This window comes from Geotrypetes seraphini, chromosome 10, assembly GCF_902459505.1.
Source record: "Geotrypetes seraphini chromosome 10, aGeoSer1.1, whole genome shotgun sequence".
NCBI lineage: Eukaryota > Metazoa > Chordata > Amphibia > Gymnophiona > Dermophiidae > Geotrypetes > Geotrypetes seraphini.
The window spans coordinates 57,077,826-57,103,221 of NC_047093.1; the positions used below are offsets into that span (position 1 = coordinate 57,077,826).

General features: G+C 42.7%; 1 protein-coding gene across 2 annotated transcripts in view; it reads left to right on the plus strand.

Moving 5' to 3' along the window:
• Positions 1-25,396, plus strand: part of LOC117367845 (sulfotransferase 1 family member D1-like) — a 79,240-nt gene that overhangs the window by 12,295 nt on the left and 41,549 nt on the right. For both annotated transcript variants that reach the window (XM_033960865.1, XM_033960864.1), the window contains exon 2: positions 11,944-12,205. In XM_033960865.1, the coding sequence (XP_033816756.1) occupies positions 11,944-12,205 (262 nt within the window). The remainder of the gene's footprint in view (positions 1-11,943; positions 12,206-25,396) is intronic.

Consider the following 25,396-nt stretch of genomic DNA (forward strand, 5'->3'; position numbering starts at 1 on the left):
TGCTACATAGGACATACTGCACGCAGTCTTAAAACAAGGCTGTTTGAACATCGTTCTAACATTTCACACAAAAGACAGGTAGATATACTCACACGACATTGTATTGAAAAAAATCACTCTTTTGAGGAATTTAGGTGCTTTTTATCCGATATAATAAAACCCTAGAGCATGCATGCACTCTTGAAATTTCGTGATCCCTGCCGCTGTGATTTCTGATCCGTGGCCGCCAATCCGGTGGCAGGGAACATTTTGGCCACTCCCCTCCTCCTCCTCACTCACCATGGAAGCCAGGCAAGCTCTCTCCCTGCCCGCATCCTCAGCAGGGAACACACCTCCTGCCCTAACTCGCTGCCGCCGCCGCCACCGCTGCTGCTGATCCTCCTCTAAAGAACAGCCTGCGATGGTGTCCGGCTTTAGCGAACCTCGCAGGCCGCTCTCCACCCTCGGTAGCACGTTCCCTCTGACGCACGGGATCGCGTCAGAGGGAACGTGCTACCGAGTTGGAGAGCGGCCTGCGAGGTTCGCTAAAGCTGGACACCATCGCAGGCTGCTCTTTACAGGAGGATCAGCCACCACGGGGATCATGAGAAGAGCCACTGGTACTTTGAAACTTGCAGGCCAGCCCGCGGGAAGGGAAGGGGGAGGGGCCGAACGGAGCAGGACAGCTCACGGTAAGAGAAGGGAATGGGGGGTGGGGGAAAATGCTGCTACTGCTTCAGCAGGGACCTGGAGGGGAAGGGAAATACCGCTGCTGCTTCTGCAAAGGAAAGTGTGGGGGGGAGAGAAGGGAATGGGGGGTGGGGGAAAATGCTGCTACTACTTCACAGGGATCTGGAGGGGAAGGGAAATATCACTGCTGCTTCTGCAAAGGAAAGTGGGGGGGGGAGAGAAGGGAATGGGGGTGGGGGAAAATGCTGCTACTGCTTCAGCAGGGACCTGGAGGGGAAGGGAAATACCGCTGCTGCTTCTGCAAAGGAAAGTGTGTGTGTGGGGGGGGGAGAGAGACAGAAAGAAATACAGACAGACAAAGGAGGCCAGGGAGAGAGACTGACAGAAATAAAGACAGACAGGGGACCAGAGAGACAGACAGACAAAGGGTGCCAGGGAGAGAGAGAGAAAAATAGCAGGAGGGAGAGAGACAGAAAGAAAGGAAGAAAGAGACAGGAGCAGGGAGAAAGACATAAAGAAAGAAAGACAGGCATATATTCTAGCACCTGTTAATGTAACGGGCTTAAACACTAGTTACATCATATTCCCCTTACAGCTTGTCGTGGGGATGTGAAAAGATTGTTATATCAAAGTGAACAGCGGTCTATTTTCTTTTTGAAAACTATCTGGCCTAATGGAATTAATCAGAAAGTAGAATGGTGTGCCTTCTACTGATGGTGAGATCATTTGTTCCAGTAAATAAAGTTTTTTGACAGTGACCCCTATGAACCCGGAAGTATAAATTCCAGCGCCATTCTGAGCCGGGTGTGGACGGAGCAGGAGAGAATGTGATTGCCCTGACGCAGCTATTGTTCGGTGAAACAAGAGCCTTGTTAGTGACATCTAGTTCCTTATCTTTTTTCAGCATGAGAAGTACTATAGCAGGAAGATCTATTCGCTGCTGTTGTTGCCATCGTCAGAAGATAAGTGAACTGTTTTGTTCTTTTTCTGGCTCCCTGTGCACAGTGGTGGCTTTGGTCCCATTTTGAAAAGTTACATTTTGAAACGTGTGGAGTTTTTTTGCCTATGATACAGAGCAGGACTGGCTTAAGAACTCATTGGGATGCCGTCCATATATTGTTGATAAGTTGAGGCTTTTTCTCAACCTATTATAAATGTACTTTCATGGAATATCTCCACCACTAGGCTAATAACAATTTTTTTGCTGATTGTATTTAAACATCTCTATAATATCTTCCCATACAGATTGAGATCATTAAGACGAAGACCACACACCATTTTAGTAGCCTTCCTCTGGACTGATGCCATCCTTTTCATATCTTTTTGAAGGTGCGATCTCCAGAATTGTACACAGTATTCTAAATGAGGTTTCATCAGAGTCTTATACAGAGGCATCAATACCTCCTTTTTCCTACTGGCCATATCTCTCCTTATGCAGCCTAACATCCTTCTAGCTTTCGCCGTTACCTTTTCAACCTGTTTGGCCACCTTAAGATCATCACATACAATCACACCCAGAAGCCATCAATTTCCCCAATATGACACATGTTGAAACAAACACAAGCGTACTTCTCCTGATTCTGTGCAATTCAAGTCAAATGGCTGGAAAAATGGCAAAGAGCTGGAGATTCCTTGTACAGGCAGCGTCCCGTTGGACTGGAGGACGGCTAACGTCATTCCACTCCACAAGAAAGGCTCAAAGATGGAGACAGCAAACTACAGACCAGTGAGTCTAACATCGATAGTGAGCAAACTAATGGAAACTCTAATCAAACACCAATTAGATAAGATCCTGGATGAAGAGAATCTACGGGATCCCCGACAACATGGATTTACTAAGGGGAGATCCTGCCAATCCAACCTGATCAGCTTCTTTGACTGGGTAACGGGGAAGCTGGATATTGGGGAGTCCCTGGACATCGTGTACCTGGACTTTAGCAAAGCATTCGATAGCGTACCACACCGCAGGTTACTGAGCAAGATGAGTTCTATAGGATTAGGTAACACATTGACGAAATGGGTTGGGAGCTGGCTTGGAGGTAGGCTCCAAAGGGTGGTGGTGAAAGGCACCCCCTCCGAAATGACGGAGGTGATTAGTGGAGTACCACAGGGCTCAGTCTTGGGCCCAATCCTATTCAACATCTTTATAAGAGACTTGGTAGAAGGGCTTCGAGGTAAAATAACATTATTCGCCGATGACGCCAAACTGAGTAATTTAGTGGGCAAATGCACAACAGACGAAGATTCAGTGCCCGACAACATGATGCACGACCTACTCCTACTGGAGCGATGGTCTAGGACATGGCAACTCAACTTCAATGCCAAAAAATGCAAAGTTATGCACCTGGGCAGCCAGAATCCATGCAAGTCTTATACCCTTAATGGCGAGATCCTAGCAAAAACGGTAGCAGAACAAGACTTGGGGGTAATCGTCAGTGAGAACATGAAGTCTGCCAATCAAATGGAGCAGGCTTTGTCCAAGGCAAGACAAATCATGGGCTGCATACGAAGGGGTTTCGTCAGTCGTAAGGCGGAAGTCATTATGCCATTGTATAGATCCATGGTGAGGCCCCACCTGGAATACTGTGTGCAATTCTGGAGGCCGCATTATCGCAAGGATGTGCTGAGACTGGAGTCGGTGCAAAGAATGGCCACCCGGATGGTCTCGGGACTCAAGGATCTACCATACGAAAAACGGCTTGACAAATTACAGCTATACTCGCTCGAGGAGCGCAGAGAGAGGGGGGACATGATCGAGACGTTCAAGTATCTTACGGGCCGCATCGAGGCGGAGGAAGATATCTTCTTTTTTAAGGGTCCCACGACAACAAGAGGGCATCCATTGAAAATCAGGGGCGGGAAACTACGAGGTGACACCAGGAAATTCTTTTTCACTGAAAGAGTGGTTGATCGCTGGAATAGTCTTCCACTACAGGTGATTGAGGCCAGCAGTGTGCCTGATTTTAAGGCCAAATGGGATCGGCACATGGGATCTCTTCACAGGGCAAAGGTAGGGGAGGGACATTAAGGTGGGCAGACTAGATGGGCCGTGGGCCCTTATCTGCCGTCTATTTCTATGTTTCTATGTTTCTATTCCACTCAGGGTGGCAGTGAGAAGCAGATAAAGAAGTGTTTATGTCTGTCAGTAGCACAGAAAGTTGAGATATTGAAGAAGCTCATCATGGTATATCAGTACCAGGACAGGATTAATTCTTCGAGGGCCCCTAGGCATACAAGTACACTGAGCCCCCCTGCCCCGCCCATACCCCACCCCCATTTATCTATTTTCTTATTTTCTTCTTTATTTCCATTTGTATTTTTTAAATTCAAAATAAACAAAGATTAGCATACCAATGCAGTTTTTCTTCTATGCATCTCTGAACAAATCCCCCTTCCTTCCCTTCCCACCTACTTACCCAGGACTTTAACTGAACCCTTTCCATACATATATAAAAGTGTTCAAATATATTGTAAAGCAGTAATACTATCCAAAATATTAATAACCAAGTTTGCAACGCCTTCCAACTACCTCGCTTTATGTCGACCAACTGTAACCCATATGTATGTATAAACAACCAAATCCGTAACTCCTCTAGTACGTTCTACTCCATGTATGTTAAATTGTAACAAAACAACAAGGCAAGCAGTCCACTAAAGAATCCAATGTGGAACAAAAGAAGATCGGTAGACAAAAAGATTCAAATCAGGTTTATTCAAGGTGCTCCCAAGAACCATGCTCGATGCATAAAGCTATAGAAAACCATGTGTTTCATACACACAGAATACTAATAGAAAACCATGTGTTTCATACACACAGAACACAGATACACCCTCATAAGAACATAAGCAGTGCTTCTGCTGGGTCAGACCAGAGGCCCATCACGCCCAGCAGTCCGCCCACGCAGCGGCCCATCAGGTCCAGGACCTGCATAGTAATCTTTTATCTGTACCCTTCAATTCCCTTTTCCTTCAGGAAATCATCCAGTCCCTTCTTGAAACCCAGTAGCGTACTTTGTCGTATCACGTCCTCTGGAAGCGCATTCCAGATGTCCACCACCCTTTGAGTGAAGAAGAACTTCCTAGCATTGGTTCTGAATCTGTCCCCTCTTAATTTTTCCGAATGCCCTCTCATTCTTGTAGTTTTTAAAAGTTTGAAAAATCTGTCCCTTTCTACTTTCTCCATGCCCTTCATGATCTTGTAAGTCTCTATCATGTCCCCTCTAAGCCTTCGCTTCTCCAGGGAGAAAAGGCCCAGTTTCTCCAGTCTTTCAGCATATGAAAGGCTTTCCATATCCTTTATCAGTCGCGTTGCTCTCCTTTGAACCCTCTCGAGTATCACCATATCCTTCTTAAGGTACGGCGAGCAATATTGGACCCAGTACTCCATTGCCTGATACAACAGCAGTATAACGTCTTTCGTGCTGGTTGTGATACCTTTCTTGATAATACCTAGCATTCTGTTCGCCTTCCTAGAGGCCACTGCACACTGTGCCAATGGCTTCATTGTTTTGTCTACTAGTACTCCTAAGTCCTTATCTAGGCTACTTTCACCCATTACCAGCCCTCCTATCGTATAGCTGTACATCGGATTTCTGTTTCCTACATTCAAGACTTTACATTTCTCTACATTAAACCTCATCTGCCATTTATTTGCCCACTCTCTTAGTTTGTTCAGGCCCCTTTGTAGATCTTCACAGTCCTCTTTATTCCTAACCCCACTAAAAAGTTTTGTGTCGTCAGCAAATTTTATAACTTCGCACTTCAGCCCTGTTTCTATGTCATTTATGAATACATTGAACAGCAGCAGTCCGAGTACCGACCACTGCGGAACACCACTCATGACTTTTCTCCAGTCCGAGTAGTGGCCCTTCACACCTACCCTTTGCTTCCTACCCGCCAACCAATTTTTGATCCATCTATGTACATCCCTTTCCACCCCATGGTTCTTTAGTTTCCTAAGTAGGCGTTCATGGGGTACCTTGTCGAAGGCTTTATGGAAATCCAAGTATACGATGTCTATGGGGGTCCCTTCATCCATTTGCTTGTTTATTCCTTTGAAGAAGTGCAATAAGTTCGTTAGGCACGATCTTCCCTTGCAGAATCCATGTTGGCTTGTTTTCATGAGTTTATTCCTTTCTAGATGCTCATCGATGCTGTCTTTTATTAGCGCTTCCGCCATCTTCCCCGGAACCGAAGTCAGACTTACTGGTCTGTAGTTCCCCGGGTCTCATCTCGATCCTTTTTTAAAGATGGGTGTAACATTTGCTATCTTCCAGTCCTTCGGGATCACCCCTGTTTTCAGGGTCAGATTACAAACCTGCTATAGCAATTCTGCTATTTCCTCTTTTAGCTCTTTCAATACCCTAGGGTGGATTTCATCCGGGCCCGGAGATTTGTCAGGTTTTAATCTATCTATCTACTTGAGCACGTCTTCGAGGCTCACCTGCATGGATGTTAATATTTCTGCTTGATCTCCTTTAAAGATTTTTTCAGGTTCCGGCACGATGGATATGTCCTCTCAAAAAGAACATGTTTAGTCTATCCGCCACTTCCTTTTCCTCCTTCACCACTTCCTTCCTATCTCCTTCATCCAGCGGTCCCACCTCCTCCCTTGCCGGCTGCTTCCCTTTAACATATCTGAAGAACGGTTTGAAATTTTGCGCTTCCCTGGCTAGCCTCTCTTCATATTTTCTTTTTGCTCTTCTAACCACATGGTGACATTCTTTTTGAAGTTTCCTGTGCTCTTTCCAGTTATCCCCGGTTTAGTCTTTTTTCCACATCTGGAATGATTTTTTCTTATCTCCTATCGCTTTCTTCACTTCTTTAATTTTCCATGCCGGGTCTTTTGTTCGGGCCTTTTTGCATCTTTTTCTAAATCTGGGGATATACAGATTTTGCGCTGCACTCACTGTGTCCTTAAATAAAAGACCAGGCTTGCTCCACAGTCTGTGATTTCTTTGAGTAGTTTCTTTCTTACCATTACTCTCATCGCTTCGTAGTTTCCCTTCTTGAAGTTAAAAGCTATCGCTGTGGTTCTTTTCCCCTTCAATATTCCTACTTCGACTTTGAACTGGATCATATTGTGATCACTGTTTCAGAACGGCCCCACTACTTCCACTTCCTTTGCAGGTCCTCTTAGCCCATTGAGGATTAGGTCCAGAGTGGCATTCCCTCTCGTCGGTTCTCTGATGAGCTGCTCCATGAAGCAGTCCTGTATTGCCTCCAGGAATCTGGTTTCCCTAGTGCATTTTGAGTTTCCAAGACTCCAGTCTATCCCGGGATAGTTGAAGTCTCCCATAATAGTGGTGTTTCCGTTTTTGCATTCCCGCCTCAGTTCCTCTTCCATTTCTTCATTGATTTCTTCAGTTTGCCCAGGTGGACGATAGTACAGGCCCATCTTTATCTCGGGCCCATTCCTTCTTGGCATTTTAACCCATAGCGATTCCAGTTTGTCGGTCGTCGCCGCTGTGTCCATTCTGGTCGAGTGTATGTTATCATTTATATATAGGGCTATTCCACCTCCTTTCTGGTCTGACCTATCTTTGCGATAGAGTTTGTACCTCACCCAGTATGGAATAAGTAATCACAAACTAAAAATAGCAAAATGTATATAAAGACTAAACTGAACTGTCAAGAAGCCAAACTGCATACAGTGAAACACCACAGAAACAGTGACATATAGCCCCCTAATACTCTGCAAAATATAAATATAGCTGATGTAAATATGAAAAAACTGACAATCACCACTTTACAAATTAACAAATAGAAATAAAGCAAAAATTGAAAATAACAATATAACATTTAATTGGACTAATTCATTTTTCAATTAACTTTCAGAGGCCATAGCCTCCTTCAGGTCAGTATAGTATACTGCTTTTACATTATAATGTCCTGACCTGAGAAAGAGGGTTTTGGTCTCTGAAAGTTAGTAAAAAAATGTATAATAAAAATATTACCTTGTTTTCTGTTTATAAAAGTTTTATCAATACAACTACAATACTATTTTATTCTAAAGCAACAAAAAAGTCTTTTTTCTACCTTTTGTTGTTTCTGCTTTAATCATCTTGCCTTCACTCTCTTCTTTCTAGCAGCATCTGTTCTCTCTCTCTCTCTCTTCCATGCAGCATCTGGCCCTTTTATCCAGCCTCTGCCCTCTCTCTCTCTCTGCCCCTTCCATCCACTGTCCACCCTCTCCCAGTTCTATATGGTATCTTCCCTCTTTCTATGCTCCTTCCATAAACTGTCTACCCTGTGCCCCTTTTCTCCTTTGTACATAATTCATTTCAGCTCTGCCACCTCTCCATTTTTCTCTCTCTTACACCACCCCCTCCCCTATGTTCTGGTATCTTTCTCTTCTTTCTTTCTTTCTTTCCTTCCCACCCCATGGTCTGGCATCTCTGTCTCCTTCCCTTCACTGATTCCCTGGCATCTCTCTCCTTTCCTTTTCTTTCATCTCTCCCTACCCCTCCATGCTCTGACATCTCCTCCTTCCTTTCCCCTTCCTTTCTTCCCTCCATGGCCTGGCATCTTTTCCTCCCTCCTTCCCTCCATGCCCTGGCATCTTCTTTCATTCCTTCCTTTCTCTCCCTCCCTCATCTTCCTTCTCCCTCTCTCTCCCTCCAGTTGGATACAGCAATTCTCTCCCCCCTCTGCTCCCTTTCCTCCTTCTGAAACCCCTTCTCCGGTCGGCAGTGCAGCCCCTAAGTGGGTGCTCCAAGGCCTGGCGTCATGAACTTCTTCAGGCAGCAGCAGCATTCACAATTCACTGCAGTTGCCGGCTTCGGGCTTTCCTCTCTGTTGGGTCCTGCCTTTGCGGAAACAGGAAGTAGGCAGGACCCGGCAGAGAGGAAGGCCCGAAGCTTCAACAGCAGCAAATTGTAAATACTGCTGCTGCCCAAAGAAGTTCATGATGCCAGGCCTTGGAGCACCCAGGGCAGATCGCTTCTCCCCGCCCCGGTAGCCAAAATATTCCTTTTCAGAGGGACCCCGACATGGCAGCCATTCTCACAAGCTGCTGACGGCTGCCCCAAAGTTTTCCCTGTGCCACAACTTCCTGTTTCTGACAGGGCAGATTGCCGCAGAAGGAAAGCTTCAGGGCAGCCACCGGCAGTTTGTGAGAATGGCTGACATGTCGGGGCCCTTCTGAAAAGGAAAATTTAGCTGTTTAATAAAGATCGGCAAGGTGAAGGAAAGCGAGAGAGATAAAGAGAAGTTCGGACTGCAGGATAAAAGGATTTTGGATAAAAGATCTTGTACCTGTACTGGTTACTAAAGTTTTATTAAGAGTTACACATGATCACCCGTGGTTTTGTTTGATAATTGTTTAGTATCATTTGTACTGAAGGGATTGTTGAGATGTACAAAACTATGTATAAATCAGTATATGGGCATTCAGAGAAATGTTATAGTGGAGTGTCTAATTGCAGCTTTGGGTAAGGTACCTTGCCCTGTAAGGTTTGTTGATAAAAAGATTTGCTCTTGCTCCTGGGAAGTTTTTATATGTGGAATCATAGATTCAATCACCTCTGAAGAGACTTTTTATATAAGAGTTAAGAAGAGAGTGTTGTGGTTCAGTGAGACTGGGTAGTGGTCAATGGAAATATCTCTGAGGAAAGGGATGTTACCAGTGGTGTACCTCAAGGGCCTGTTCTTTTTAACATTTTTTTAAGAGATATTTCTGATTTGTTGTCAGGTAAGTTATGCCTCTTTGCAGATACCAAAATCTACAATAGAATAGACACTTCTGATGGTGTGAATAACATGAGGAAGGACCTATCAAAACTTGAATACTGGTCTGAAATTTGGCAGCTAAGATTTAATACTAAGAAATGTAAGATCATGCATTTGGGCTGCAAAAACCCAAGGGAACAGTACAGTTTAGGGGGGTTTATGTCATTAAAAACTTTGGGGTCCTTTTATCAAGGCACGGTAGAGGTTTAACATGCAGAATACCGCGCATTAAACCGCCTGCCGTGCTAGTCGCTAACGCCCCATTGACGAGGCGTTAGTTTTTTGGCTTGCCGCAAGGGTTAGCACAGAGAGAGTGGTTGATCATTGGAACAAGCTTCCAGTGCAGATGATCGAGGCAGACAGTGTGCCAGACTTTAAGAATAAATGGGATACCCATGTGGGATCCCTACGAGGGTCAAGATAAGGAAATTGGGTCATTAGGACATAGACAGGGGGTGGGTAAGCAGAGTGGGCAGACTTGATGGGCTTAAGCCCTTTTCTGCCGTCATCTTCTATGTTTCTATGATTAAATGTCCAATGCGCTAACCCCGCTAGCTCACCTTGATAAAAGGAGCCCTTTATGTACCGCATAATAGCCAAATAAGGATCCAAGCGGTTTACAATATATATATTTCAAAACAATTTAGAAAAGAACTCCATTCAAGAATAGAAAAGAAAGAAAAAAGAACACTTTAAAAAAAAAATACTTAAAATTCTATAACAATCAAATATCAATAATAAAAATTAACTAATTAATACAAACTGAAAATATTCTTAAAAAATTAATAACTACATAGATACAGATAGCAATCCCAAACTCGTTTCTTCAATTTGAAAAAGCCAATTGAAAAAAATGTGCTTTTAGATGTCTTTTAAAGTTTATATACGAAGAACTTTTGTGCATGAAATAAGAGGGGGACTTGGGAGTGATAGTATGTGATGATCTTAAGATGGCCAAAAAGGTGATGGTAAAAGCTAGAAGGATGCTAGGGTGCACAGGGAGATAAAATTGTATGTCCCTTAAATTTTGATCATTTTTCACATGACATAATACAAATTCTTAGAAAATACTGGCCAATTATTCAAGTTATTCCACATTTCTACTATTTAAAACCATAAATGGAGACAGCCCAGCCTACTTGAACAACTGCCTAATCCAAACTACCACAACCAGACAAAGGAGAACCCAGACACCATTCACACACCCTCCAATCAGAGGCGTCATATGCAAAAAAAATGTACAATGGCCTACTGGCCACACAGGCAGTGAAACGACCACTAAATCTCCAACCTACTGATCACGACACCAGACTACAAAACTTTCAGAAAAGAAATAAAAACCCTGCTATTCAAGAAATCCATTAAGACAAACTAACACTGCAGGAAGCATTTCAATCCCCCGAAGCAACCTGCTCTATTCTGTAACACTTCTGGAAATGTCCAGATAACCTCTTATGTAATCCGCTTTGAACCGCAAGAATAAAAGTCACTAATGTAATATAATTTTGAAACAAAAGAACTTATGGTTGCCTATAAGAAATATAACAACTTAAAAGATATATTAGCACCTTCTTTACCTAGATTGACAAGAAAAGACATTGTTTGGGGTAATTTCCCTTGCCACAACAGTAACACGAGGATGGAGAGCCCGTGTTGTCTCCCATTGGGACGAGCTCTCAGCGGGGGTGAGCAGGTGTAGGGAGAAGAGGCAGCTTAGCAGTCAGCTGGTTTTTCCCGCTACTGAGCAGCCTCCTGGTAGGTGGTACGTGGGGTAACGGCCGGGCAGAGTTTATAAAGCCGGGACCTCAGAGGATCCGGCATCTTCCTGGGTCCTCCAAGGTGGCTTTTATCAGGTGAGCAGCGCGAGATGGCATCCAGGGTCGAAGATGGAGGAACTGAGCAGGCCAAGATCTCCTTACTAGCCGGTGACTCAGCAAGAATGAGCAGGTGGGAGTCGGGCAGAATGAAGAGATTGGGCTGTCAGCATGCCATTCTAAATCAGCTGCTCTGTCAGCCTTGGTGATGATGGGGGCGGGCCTCAGAGAGGTAGGAGGCAGAGCTCAAGGAGGTAGTGCGGGGCCTGCAGCGCTGATTCCGGTGCTGCAGGGGAGGGGAAGAGTAGGCATTCGGTGTCCTCATGTGCTTGCAGGCCGCAGCTCAGGGAGGTGTGCTGGGAGAGCACTGGGTCAGCCTGTACAGGTTGGATAGGGAGGAGTAGGATTCGAGGTCTGGGATGGAGCTGGTACTGCTGGGTGGACAGAGGTTTGTGGTGTTGAGGGGGGCAGCAGGGGTACTGCAGGAGACATTGGTGCAGGGCGGTCCGCGGGTCAGATGAGTGCTGCCCCCTCCTGGGGCATGAATCCCTGGGGGCCTATGTGGGGGGATCCCCCCCTGGATGCTTAGTTGCTCCTCCCCTGGCCCTTCGCCTCCCTGGGGCTCAGTGCAGGGAGGGGCCTGGCAATCAGGCCGGGCCTGGGGAGAGCTGATGGGGTAAGTGGAGTTTGGGGATTTTCAGTTGTTTCTTTGTCTGATTTTTCTCTTCAGGTCCCAGAAGCTGGTGTGGAGACTGTAGCGGCAGCAGCAGCGCGGAGGCAGGATTGGGAGCGAGCACTGCAGGGAGGACCTCCTGGAGTGATGGTGCAGCAAAGGATGGTCGAGGCTGTTGCTGGTGTTACTCAGGAGACTACATCGGAGCGGGCGACTGCTGCAGATGGCACCATGGATCAGCAGGCTGGAGTTCTGGAAGCATCTACAAGGGGTAATATGGCGCCTGGTGGTGGTAAACGGGCGAAGCCGAAACGGAAGGGTAAGGGCACTTTGTCATCGCCTTCTTCTTCATCTGCTTCTTCACATGTGCCCTCCACAAGGGTGGGGACAGTTAGTGGTGAAGCGGGGACATTGGGGTCTCAGGCGAGAGGTGCACCAGCATTGGTGGCCTTGACTGAGCTGTGGGAGTAACCTCCCCCCCGAGGTTACGCCACAAGATTAGGAAATGAACTGTTCTGTTTGTATTGTTAGTTCTCAATCAAAATTTTATATACACCCAAAAATGAATGTAAAATATGAATTACACCATTATTCAAACTGTAAAACAGATCATGTAGTGTATGCAGCAACATGCCCCTATGGTTTAATCTACATTGGCAAAACAAAGAACATTGTTGTTAGGTGCCATTGACTCATGCTCGAGTCCTAGCAACTTGATGAATTGCGGATCTAAAAAGAAATCAGTTTTGTGCTAGTTCAGAAAGGTCCTCCAGGGTCATTCCCATGGTTGTGTTCAGTGTGTCCAGTCATCTGATTGTAGGTCTCCCTCTTTGTCTGGTTCTTTCGATCTTCCCAAATATGATGTCCTTCTCCAATGATCTCTATCTTCTGTTGGGGTGACCAAAATAAGACAGTCGTAACTTCATCATTTGGGCTTCAAGTGACATAGCCGATTTGTTTGTCCACAGCATGCCTAAAATCCTTCTCCAGCACCAAAGCTCAAATGAGTCAATTATCTTTCTGTCTTGTTTCTGTAGTGCAGTGGCATACCAATGAGGGGGGGGAGGTCCACCCCGGGTGCACGCTCCAAGGAGGTGCACAGTCGGCCGGGTATGGAACCTCCTGTGCTGCTCTAAATGGCACCTCAGTGCGGCTTCCGTACTTATTCCGGAGCAAAGTCGTCAGCCGCGCTGAAGTGCAGAAAGGTCCCGCAATAACTGCGTCTACCGCCTCTGCTCCGGAAAAGATAAGTGATGTTGGAGGGGTGTGAACCAGCAGCTGCAGTTATCGCGGGACCTTGCCACAACTCCCTGCGTCTGCCAGCCCCCCCCCCCCCCCCCCAACGTCACTTACCTCTTCTGGAGCAGAAGCAGTCATTGTGGGACCTTGTTTATTTGGATGGAGAGAGAAAGGAGCATAGCAGGGTGGTGGAAGGAGAAAAAGGGGGTCAGGATGGAATGGAAAGGTGGTGAAGGGAGAGAAAGGGGGTCAGGGTGGTATGGAAGTGTGGTAAAGGGTGAGAAAGGGGGGTCAGGGTGGTATGGAAGGGTGATGGAGGGAGAGAAAGGGGGCAGATGCTGATGGAATAGGTGTGCAGGGAAAGGGGAAAGAGACATAAGGGGGAAGGATACTGCATGGAATTGGGTTGGAGGGAAAGAAAGGGGGCAGATGCTGATGGAAGTGGGGGGAAGGGAGAGGAGAGAGTGAAATGCCAGACCATGGGGGTGTGGGAGAGGGAAGAAGAGGAGAGGAGAGAGATGCCAGACCATTGGAGGAGGGAAGGGAAGAAGATGGATGCCAGACCAATGGGGGTGAAGGGAGAGATGGAAGGGGGAGGCATAAAGTTTCTGGAAGGGGAATAGAAGGGGCAGAGAGAGGGTAGACAGTGGATGAAAGGAAGAGCGTGACAAGAAGTTGAGGAAAGCAGAAACCAGAGAAGACAAGGTAGAAAAAAAAATTATTTATTTATTTATTTGTTTTGCTTTAGGGGAGGTGCATCGCTGTTTCTGTGGTGTTGCATTGTATGCAGAGTCCAGCTTCTTGGTTCTTCAGTTTAACCTTTGTCTATGTATTTCTATTTTATTTCCCCATTTACAGAACTGTAGAGCGTTTTTTAGCGTTGGCCATGGTGGTAATAGCTCTGATGCTCAGAATTCTATGAGCATCTGAGCTGTTACCACCGTTGGTAAAAAAACACACTACAGTTTTGTAAAAGGGGGAAGGGTTAATTTGTGATTATAACATAACATAACTTTATTCTTCTATACCGCCACAATCATACGATTTCTAGGCAGTTTACACTGAAGAGAACTGGACAATCAGCAATTTACAAAATACAAATAGTAAAAGTACAACGTATTTCTCAAGGATAGTCAATATAAAGTTATTAAATTTAATATGACTTCTATTTAGGAAATATATCTATCAAAAATGCAGTCTTAATTTCTTTCTAAAAAGCGCCATAGGTCAACCTAGCTCCATTGATGTAGTTGCCTAACCAAGACTGCTGTTTACTTGCTTGAAACATGAATGTTCTATCCAAAAATGATTTATATTTACAACCAGTGATCCTTGGGTAGGCAAATAAGTTACAATTTCTGGTTATCTTAATAGGACTGTATAGCACAAAATAAGGTAAGAGATAGGTAGGGGCTATTTCCCAAACCAGTTTAAAACAAATACAAAGGAACTTAAACATTATTTGTGCCTCCATTGATAACCAATGCAGTAGTCTATAGTAGGGACTAACAGGATCGCTTTTCTTCAGTCCAAATATTAAACGGACAGCCGTATTCTGTACTATTCTTAGTTTTTCCACAGTTTTTTTAGGTACACCCAAATAGATGATATTACAGTAGTCCAATATAGATAGGACCAATGACTTTACCAATAATCTAAAAGATAATGGGTCAAAATATTTTTTAATAGTCTTTAATTTTCATAGTACAAAACAGCACTTCTTCATCACTAAGGGCTCCTTTTACAAAGCCACACTAGCGGTATTATCGCATGTACCGGATTAGCGCACGCTATAGCGTGTGTTAGCCGGAAATCTACTGCCTGCTTAAAAGGAGGCGGTAGCAGCTAGTGCGTGCTATTCTGCATGTTAAGGCCCTAGCGCAGCTTTGTAAAAGGAGCCCTAAGTTCGTGTGTTCAACCATGGATAAATGGGTGTCTAATGTGACTCCTAATATTTTTGTAGTTTTAGAAATTGGATAATCATGATCATTTAGGTGTAGCAATGTTTTAGTAATTTTATCATTTGGACTTGCTAAGAACACTTTTGTCTTTTCTGTATTTAATTTCAATTTAAAATTGATTGTCCATTGTTCAATTTCAGTCATAATGTAAGAAATGTGCTCCAAAATTTCATTGATTATGTTATTCATAGGAATTAAAATAGAAATGTCATCGGCATATATATAGTATTTTAGATTTAACTTTTGTAATAAATGTCCTAAGGACGAGATGTAGATATTGAATAAAGTGGGTGATAATGGGGAGTCTTGAGGTAAGTACCTGTTTTAAGAACTATAAATCCACAACTACACTCAACCCATTATCCTGACCTACCCTTCAGGTTTATAATTAACCAACAGGAAGACAGAGCAAACCATATTAATGTAATCTCAAGCAACGGTAGACATCAACGTACCCTAAAAAAAAAAAGGATAAGGGAAATAAAACCCATCAGAACCACTACATTTACCAAACCACTACATTTACCAAACCTATCACATCCACTTCCATTCTCTGTGCATACCTTAACACCAGATCTGTCAGGAATAAAGCATTTTTAATTAAAGATTGGATCATCACCAAGCAAATAGCCTGTCTTTTCCTAATGGAAATGTGGCTACTAACTGAAGATGATCCAATAATAAATGATCTCCTACCAGATAATTTTAAAATTCACATGCTAAATCGTGTTGAAAGAAGAGGGGGAGGATTAGCAATTGTTTCTAAGGAAGGATTTGTAGTAGAATTATTGGATTCCAAAATAACCAATCATTTAGAAATATTAGCCTGTAAAATTAGCAATAAAGAACTAGAAGATTCCCTTTCTTGTATATTATTCTATATTCCGCCAAAAAACTGGTCAAAAGCTAAAGAGGACTTTTGCAAATTTGTCCTACATAACTCAATCACTACATGTAGATGAAGTGGATAATCCAGAAGCAAAAGACTTTAAAAATTTTCTATCTCTACTCAATTACAATCTCCCTTTACCCACACAAACACATGAAAAAGGCCTTCATCTAGATATAGTAGCGATGTCCACAAAAGAGATAATAGACACACTCTCTTTTGGACGGTACCTGGTGTCAAGATATCTGGTCTGACCATTTCACTTATTATTTCAACCTAACCTGGACTCAGCTAAAATCTAAGACTCTTCCAGGACAAAAAGAGAACACCTTACAAGGGGCCATATCAATCCAGAGGAATATTGGTCACAATATGATCTACAAGCGAAGATAGAAGAAGGAGTTGATTTCTATGATTACTGGATGAAAACTAGCACATCCATTTTAGATAAAATTGCCCCTAAACAAAAGAGTAAAAGCTGCTCAAATAAATACAACAAATGGCTTGACATCGAACTCCTAACAATGAAAAAATCAGTAAGATGATTAGAAAGAATCTGGAAAAAAACGGGAAAACTGTCAGACCGAAACAACTGGAGATCCAACATAAAACGCTACAAACAACAGATAAAAGAAAAACGTAAAACATTTTACTCATCCAAAATTAACTCATCAGACACTAGCTCAAAAGGAGCTAATACAAAAGAACTGTTTAACACCACATGCCACACTCAACCCATGCAGAATATCAAGCTACCCTCAGCAAATGATCTAGCACAACATTTCGATTCAAAAATTAAAAACCTAAGAAATAACTACTCGACAATTGTCACACACGAACATCAATCAATTGATATACATGGAAATGAAATACCAGCAAACATGATTTGGAGTTCCTTCCACAACTTAGAATGGAATAACTACATCAAGTTATATAACAAATACTCTAAATCATACTGTGTCCTGGACTCATTGCCCCCCCCCTGAAATTATGAAAGCAGCTCCATTAGACTTTAAACTATCTCTATTGAATTACCTAACCAATAACCTAACCAATGGAAAATTCCTTACTAATAATGGCCACATCATAATAACCCCAATTCCAAAAACCCGCAAAGAATCACCATCAGTAACCAACTATAGACCAGTAGCATCCATCCCATTCATTGTAAAAATCATGGAAGGATTGGTACACACCCAACTGATGGAATATCTTGACCAGTTCTCTTTTTTGCATGAAACTCAATCTGGTTTTAGACCTCTGTTTAGCACAGAGACAGTCATTGCTGCTATCCTGGATAACCTGCGCTACTTGTTTAGCAAAAGCCTCAATGCCCTGATCATGCAAAACGACATGAGCTCTGCCTTTGACTTGGTGGACCATGGGAAACTGTTACAATGCCTAGATGCAATTGGAATCAGAGGAGAGGTATTAAACTGGTTTTGAGGTTTCCTTATATCCCTCACCTACCAAGTCCGTTTTAATTACGATCTCTCTGATATATGGAGCAATTCATCTGGCATGCCACAGGGGTCACCATTATCCCCTCTGCTCTTCAATGTTTACATGTCCTCATTGGGTGCACAATTGTCCCAGCTGGGGATAAAACTATTCAGCTATGCTGATGACTTCACGATAATTATCCCATTTACTATATCTTTCTCAGAAATCACCCCCAAAGCAGCAGAAGTTCTAAATCGAATGGAGCAATGGATGAATGAATTCAAACTGAAGCTAAACTCAGAGAAAACAAAATTTTTTATAGCATCGCCACACCCACTTAATACTAAAGCATCAGTGTGCATCAATAACCTTAGTTATCCCATTCAACCCACTATGAAGGTATTGGGAGTAACACTGGACCAGAGTCTGACCATGAAAGACCAGGTTGACTCCTTGATTAGAAAGATCTTTCTTACCCTCTGGAAGCTTCGGTCCATTAAAGCTTATTTTGATGTCCCATCATTTAGAATCCTGGTACAATCACTTATACTGAGTTAACTTGATTATTGTAACATCGCCTACTTGGGACTCTCCCAGAAGAATATGCGGTGATTGCAACTGATACAAAATGCAGCGGTTAGGCTACTTTGTGGACTGCGGAAGTTTGATCATGTAACACCTTCCTTTCGACTTCTACACTGGCTGCCGATGGAGGCACGTGTGAAGTTCAAGTTTAGTTGTTTTTGCTTCAAGATACTTTATGGCTTAGCCCCTAAATATATAACAGACCTTTTCTCTTTTGCAACCAACAGACATAGGAGAAGCTCACACCCTAACTTTGTCTTTCCGCCGGTTAAAGGTTGTAAATTTAAAAGTCATCACCAACATCTTTTCTCACATCAAGCAGCACTATGGGCTAAAGATCTGGAACAACTGCTCGTGCCTACTACTTATAGGGAATTCAGGAAATGCCTAAAAACAGATCTGTTCCTGAAGTACTTAGGTAACTGACCTCAACAAATGATCTTTAGAACTGTTATTCACTAACTCTGAACTTTGTTTATTCCACTCAATTTGTAATACCTTTTAATCATTGTAAACCGCATAGAACTTCACGGTCCTGCGGTATATAAACTGTTATTATTATTATTATTATTATTAATAAGTTTAAGAACTATAAGTATTTTTTATTAACAACAGGAGGGGAGCATGAGCCAGTAAGGTTAATTCCCTTTCTAGTGTGATTGTAAAACACATACAACACACGGGGATCTAAGGCTCAGCCCCTTTGATAGTAACTAAAAAGGATTTAAGTTCAGGAGCTATTCATAGTGGACTTACACCTCTGGATAACTTGGACTAAGAAAATTGAAATGACATTTGAGAAGGGTATTTTTTGAAATGAATATATGTTCTTTCTCATCCTGTATATAATTTTGGTGAACCCTGAGGTACTCCCAAAGGGTTTTTCCAGGAACTAGAGTATTTCCCATCACAAACCACTTGGTATGATCTTTTTGTCAGAAAACCCTGAAACCAGTTCCAGATTCTTCCCGAGAGCCCCATTGCATCTAGGCAGTGTAACATTATTTTTCTGTTAGGACTGACTGTGCAGGATTGACCTGTACTAGTCTGGCTTGTTTAGTTTTACAATGGGTGTATTGACGTACTGCTCACTGCAGTATGTAAGATGCTGCCTTTTCCTAGGTACACTCTTGTGTGATGTGTGGATTGTTACTAAAAATCATGTTTTTCATACAGATGGGGGAGGAGGGGGGGTCAAAAAATGATGGGGTCCAGGTTTCACATATGCTAGGTACGCCACTGCTGTAGTGTCCAGCTTTTGCATCCTTAACTGATCACTGAGAAAATAAGAACATTAAACAAACACATTATAGTACATAAAACTGCCATAAAAAGAAAATGATCTGAAACACCCATGGTTGCTCATATGTTAGAGGAAGGTCATCAGTTTGAGCAATTAAGATTCGTTGTATTGCAAACTGTAAGGCATTCTTGGAGAGGAGGTGACATTGAAAATATACTCTACCAGGTAGAACAATGTTTCATATTTAAATTTGATACTGTTACACTCATGGATTTACTTGGATTTGATTTGTCTTTTTATGACGACTGTTTTTTTAATTGTTTAATTACATTTACCAGCTTTTTAATTTCTGTTAATTCAACAAAGTTAAATCATTATATTGTTCGAGTTAAGTGCTAAAATGTTTTTAAAATTAATTATTAATAATTCATAATAATAAGTGCTCAGTCTTGAATCTCCTGCAATGGGAGCCATAGCAAGGTTATTCCAGGACCATCATCGCACTTATGGGTCCTTAATTAATATGATCTTAAAATTATCCAGTCATCCAACCTGTGCTCATATGTTCTCTCTCTTGTTATGCATATATTATTCCCCCCCCCCAAAAAAAAAAAAAATAAATTCAATAGAAAATGGCACTTATCTTGATCAATGTGGATGATCAAAGCTGTGGCTCCGCAGTCTTTTTACATTTTTTCTTTTCCTTTGCCAGTGTGATATAAATAAATAAATATGTGCAATCCGTGCATTGGTGCAAATGTGCTAATTAGTAATTTTTGTGTACTCCTCAACTCAGTCCTGAGTTTCGCATCAATAGCTTCTTCAGGAGGAGTCTTCTTATGATACTGTTTTTAGGTGATGTTTACTACTTATCATGCTTAAAGTATTTTTTATGATATATTTATGTGTTGTCTTAATTATGAATTTTTACATCAATTATGTTTATAAATGTCCATAACAATACACTTATTGATAATATTTACTGTTGTTTTTTTATGTCAATTAGTATTTTCTTCTGATTTGTGATCCTAAAGAGTTTTTCAATATGCTTCAAATTAGTTTTACAGTAAATAATCTAATCTAATCTAATCTAATCTAATCTAAGGCTTGGCTTTAAATACCGAAACATCATTCCAAGAAAGCTTGACTCGGTTTACAATAGTTAACTTACCAAATAAAAACCATAAAGAATAAGACTAGGTTTCGGAAGATTAATTTTCAAAGTGTTTAGCAAATAAAGTAGTTTTTTAAAGATTTACGGAAAAATTGAAATGAGCCAGAACTCCTTAAAAGAAATGGAAGATCATTCCAAAGTTGAGAGAACTTAAAAATTAGAGATTGACTAAAGATCTTGACTCCTTTAATCCCTTTCTTGGAAGGAGGAGATAATTTAAATTGTTGTTACAGGGAGAAGAGGAAAATTTACACCTTGGGATTTTGTGAGTACTATGGCTGGTTTTAAACTGATTTTAAATTTTGTATTGGCTTTCAGTCGGTAGTGCTATTCAGTGGCAATGCTGTCTCCTTCTGTTTTTATTAGAAGCAGGTGAATGTGAGAGAGTAATGACCTTTAATCCCAGAACTAGATTTTTTAAACTTCATGCAGTGAGCTTAGCTTATTTTACTAGTTCATGCAATATGAGAAAAGGTGCCACCTTGGCACTTGAATCCTGCTTGATTTTTGTGAGTACTTTGTAAGCTAGGTAGGGAGAACGAGAGGGCACTCTCTAAAGTTGAAAGGGGATAGATTCCGTACAAACGTAAGGAAGTTCTTCTTCACCCAGAGAGTGGTAGAAAGCTGGAACGCTCTTCCGGAGGCAGTTATAGGGGAAAACACCCTCCAGGGATTCAAGACAAAGTTAGACAAGTTCCTGCTGAACAAGAACGTGCGCTGTTAGGGTTAGTCTCGGTTAGGGTGCTGGTCTTTGACCAGAGGGCCGCTGCGTGAGCGGACTGCTGGGCATGATGGACCACTGGTCTGACCCAGCAGCGGCAATTCTTATGTTCTTATGTGAAATCCCTGTAATGTGCAATTTCAATTCAGTAATGCTTCTGTATAACTCTATGTTGAAATCATACCTCTTAAAAAAAAAAAAAAGATATAGCAGAATTAGAAAAGATACAAAGAAGGATGACCAAAATTATTTTGATGATGAATGATTATCAGGAAAGGATAAAGAAGTTAGAGCTCTTCAGCTTGGAGAATAGACAGCTGAGGGAAGATTTGATAGGGACCTACAAAATCCTTAGTGGAGTAAAATGGATAAATGCAAATCAATTGTGTACTCTTTTCAAAAGCAAAAAAAGTAGGGGGGGGGGACACTTCATGAAGTTACATAGTAGCACAGTTAAAACAAATTGAAGATATTTTTTCACTCAGTGAATTCGTTAAGCTCTTGAACCAGTTGTCAGACAATGTAGTCACAGCAGTGTTTTTAAAAGGTTTGGACAAATTCTTGGAGGTAAAGTCCAGAGGAAAGCCACTGCTTATCCCTGGAATTAAGTAGCACAGAATCTTGCTTTTTGGGATATTCTGCTAGCTTCTTGTGACTAGGATTGGCCAGAATTAGAAATTGGGCTTGATGGACCTTTTTTATAATGACCCGGTATGGCAATTCTAATGTGAAGATTTTATGGGTACCAGCTCTTTCATTTGTTGTGAACAAGATGGCAATCAAAAGCAGTTCAGTGTGCAGCAGTGGCTAAGAAAGCAACTAGAGGGATCCTTTTACCAAGATGCACTAACTAATATAGCGTGCGCTAAAGATTAGCACGCGCTAAATGCTAGCACGCCCATTATATTCTATGGGCACCTTAGCATTTAGCATGCGCTAAATCAATTAGCATGCATTAGTAAAAGGACCCCTGAATGGTAGGAATTATCAGGAAAGGAATGGAAAACAAAGGCCAGGATTCACTAACCTGCTCGATCAGGACCAATCCGGGCAGGTCCGACTAATTCAGGAAACTCTAACATACAGATGAGGGCGATCAGAGGAACGCCCCCATCTGCAGGCATGGATTGTGCTATAGCAATCCTCTCGCATGCGCAGACCATCTATAGATGGTCTGAGCATGCGTGGGACCTCTGGGCTGTTGGAGTTGGTTTTTTTTTTTCTATTTTTTTTAATTTTTTTATACTGAGCGCAGCCAGGGAACCTGATTGCTGGACCTCAGGGCTGGTGATCGAGGGACTTTTGGGAGCCCGTGATTTTAACCCGCTTAAGCCCGCGGGTTAAAACCATGGGCTTGCAGTGCGGGGAAGGGTGAGAGAGTTTGGGGCATGCAGGCACGTTTGGAGGGGGGGATCCATATATTTTCCTTCCCCATGGCTTCCCCATGCCCAGCAGAAGGATATAGACGAGCGGGGGCTGCAGCCCGTGGCTTGGCCAGCCCATACAGTTACAGGGGTAGCCTGGATTGCCTGGAGATGGGTGTGTGTTCGGGGCAGGCAGGCAGACACATTCGGGGCAGCAGGAGATCGGGGATGACAGGGCAGAGAGCAGGGCTGCAGAAGGCAGGGCAGTCGCAAAGGGCTTCAGCAACTAGTCCTCAGCAGTCGCTTTTTTTTGATCGGCCAGCCCAGTCGGTTTTGCAGGATTTTGTTTAGTGAATCGCGTCCCTGCCTACTTTGCGTGCCGTTGCCCTCATTTGCATGCGCGGATCAGAGGATGGTGGGAAGACAGGTAAGTGAATCAGGCCGAGGTTGCTAAGGGGTCGCAAACTGATCAGTACACGATCGGTTTGCTCTGTGAATCTAATCCAAAGATCACTCCGTGATGTGGCCCCACCTCAAATACTGTGTGCAGTTCTGGTTGCTGTATCTTAAAAAAGATATAGCTGAATTAGAAAAGGTACAGAGAAGGGCAATGAAAATTAAAAAGGATGGGGCTACTTCCCTATGAGGAAAGGCTGAAGTGGCTAGGGCTCTTGAATTTGTTGCCAGAAAATATGATGAAAGCAGTTAGCTAGCAGGGTTTAAAAAGGTCTGGATACTTTCCTAAAAGAAAAGTCCATAAGCAATTATTAAGCTGACTTGGGTAAATTCAATTCTTATTCCTAGAAAAAGCAGCACAAAATTTGTTTTACTTTTTTGGGATCTTGCCATGTACTTCTGACCTGCATTGTCTGCTGTTAGAAACAGGATACTGGGCTTAATCGACCTTTGGTCTGTTGGCAACTCTTATGTTCTTGCAGATAACTGCGCCAGTCTGTTCTTGAGACTAAATGCAAAACAGTCCAGCTGCCCCACCTTGCTTTTCCATTTAATTGCCTTGAGTTAAAAATATATATTACAATGGGAAAGCAAGTTTTCTGTTCTATGTAAATAGTCATCTACCAGTCTTCTTTTTCTGTAAATTAGTGATACTCAGGAGTAATCTAAGGAAATACGTATTTTTTTACAGAAAGGGTGGTAGATGCATGGAACAGTCTCCCAGAAGAGGTGGTGGAGACAGAGACTGTGTCTGAATTCAAAAGGGCCTGTGATAGGCACGTGGGATCTCTCGGAGAGAGAAAGAGATAATGGTTACTGCAGATGGGCAGACTAGATGGGTCATTTGGCCTTTATCTGCCATCATGTTTTATGCTTCTATGTTTCTATATAAGCATAAAACATAAATGGCGTAGTGAGGGTAGGAGGCACCCAATTTCTAATCAGTCCTCATTTGCAGGACTTAATTTTTATCTTCCTTCCTTTATCATTTCTTTTCACTTTTTTGCCCCCCCCCCCCGATGTGTTACCCATATATGTTCTTTTTTCCCTTTAATTATTGTAGTTCATCCCCCCTCTCCTTTTGAATTTTGTATGTATTAATCTAACATGGTGTTTTTTCCCCCATTTTAAAATTTGTAATACGCTTTGAAATATTTGACAATGCGTGCACATCAAATTTTAATAAAAACTTGAACTTGTAGCAGCCCCACGCCATACTGACGGATCGAAAAGGAAACAAAAGGGAAGGAAATGCAAGAAAGTAACAGGCCGCAAACTCAAGTGTATGTACATGAACACAAAGAGCCTAAGGAATAAGATGGGGGAATTGGAAGATATGGCACAAAAAGATAACCTTTCTATGGTCATAATTCCATGAACAAATGGAACGGAAATGAAGATCGGCCCCCAGGGCAGTCTGACGAAATTGATGGAGAAATGATGGACGAGATTAAACGCAACTGCAAGGGAGGCAACGCAGTTATCATGGGTGACTTCAATTATTCGGGGATAGACTGGAACCTAGGCACCTCCGGCTGCAGTAGGGAGACCAAGTTCCTGGATACTGTAGACGATTGCTTCCTGGAACAAGTTTGTCAAGGAAAATATGAGAGGAAATGCAATTCTGGACTTAATTCTAAATGGACTTTGAGGACCGGCGCAAGGTGTAGAAGGGATGCAGGGAAGCAGTGATCATAATATGATCCATTTTAACCTGGACACGGGGGCAAAACATCGATGCAGAACAACAACCACAGCACTGAACTTCCAAAAAGGGAATTACGAAGGGATGAGACTCATGGTGGGGAAGAAGATTAAGAAAAGAATAAGCACTGTAGAAATGCTAGAGGAAGCATGGCCCCTTTTTAAGAACACAGTCACCGAGGCGCAAAATCTATATATACTGCGTATCAACAAGGGATCCAAGAGGAAAAAGAACAAGGAACCAGCGTGGCTCACTGTAGCGATGAAGGAAGTGATCAGAGACAAGAAGATTTCATTTAAGGAATGGAAAAGGTCAAAAACGGACGAAAACTGGAAAAAGCACAAACAACATCAAAGCAGGTGCTATAAGGCGGTAAGAGGGGCCAAAAAAGACTACAAGGAAAAAATAGCCAAGGAGGCAAAAAACTTCAAGCCGTTCTTTCGATATATTAAGGGGAAACGATCCGCGAAGGAAGCAGTGGGGCCGTTGGATGACCATGGAATAAAGGGAGTACTAAAGGAGGACAAAGCCATTGCAGACAAACTGAACACATTTTTTTGCATCTGTATTTACCGAAGAGGATATACACAACATACCGGAAGCCGACAGGCTATACGCAGGAAATGAAGATGGGAAACTGACAGGGTTGACGGTCAGTCTAGAAGTGGTATGAAGGCAGATTGATAGGCTTAAAAACGATAAATCCCCAGGACTGGATGGCATCCATCCG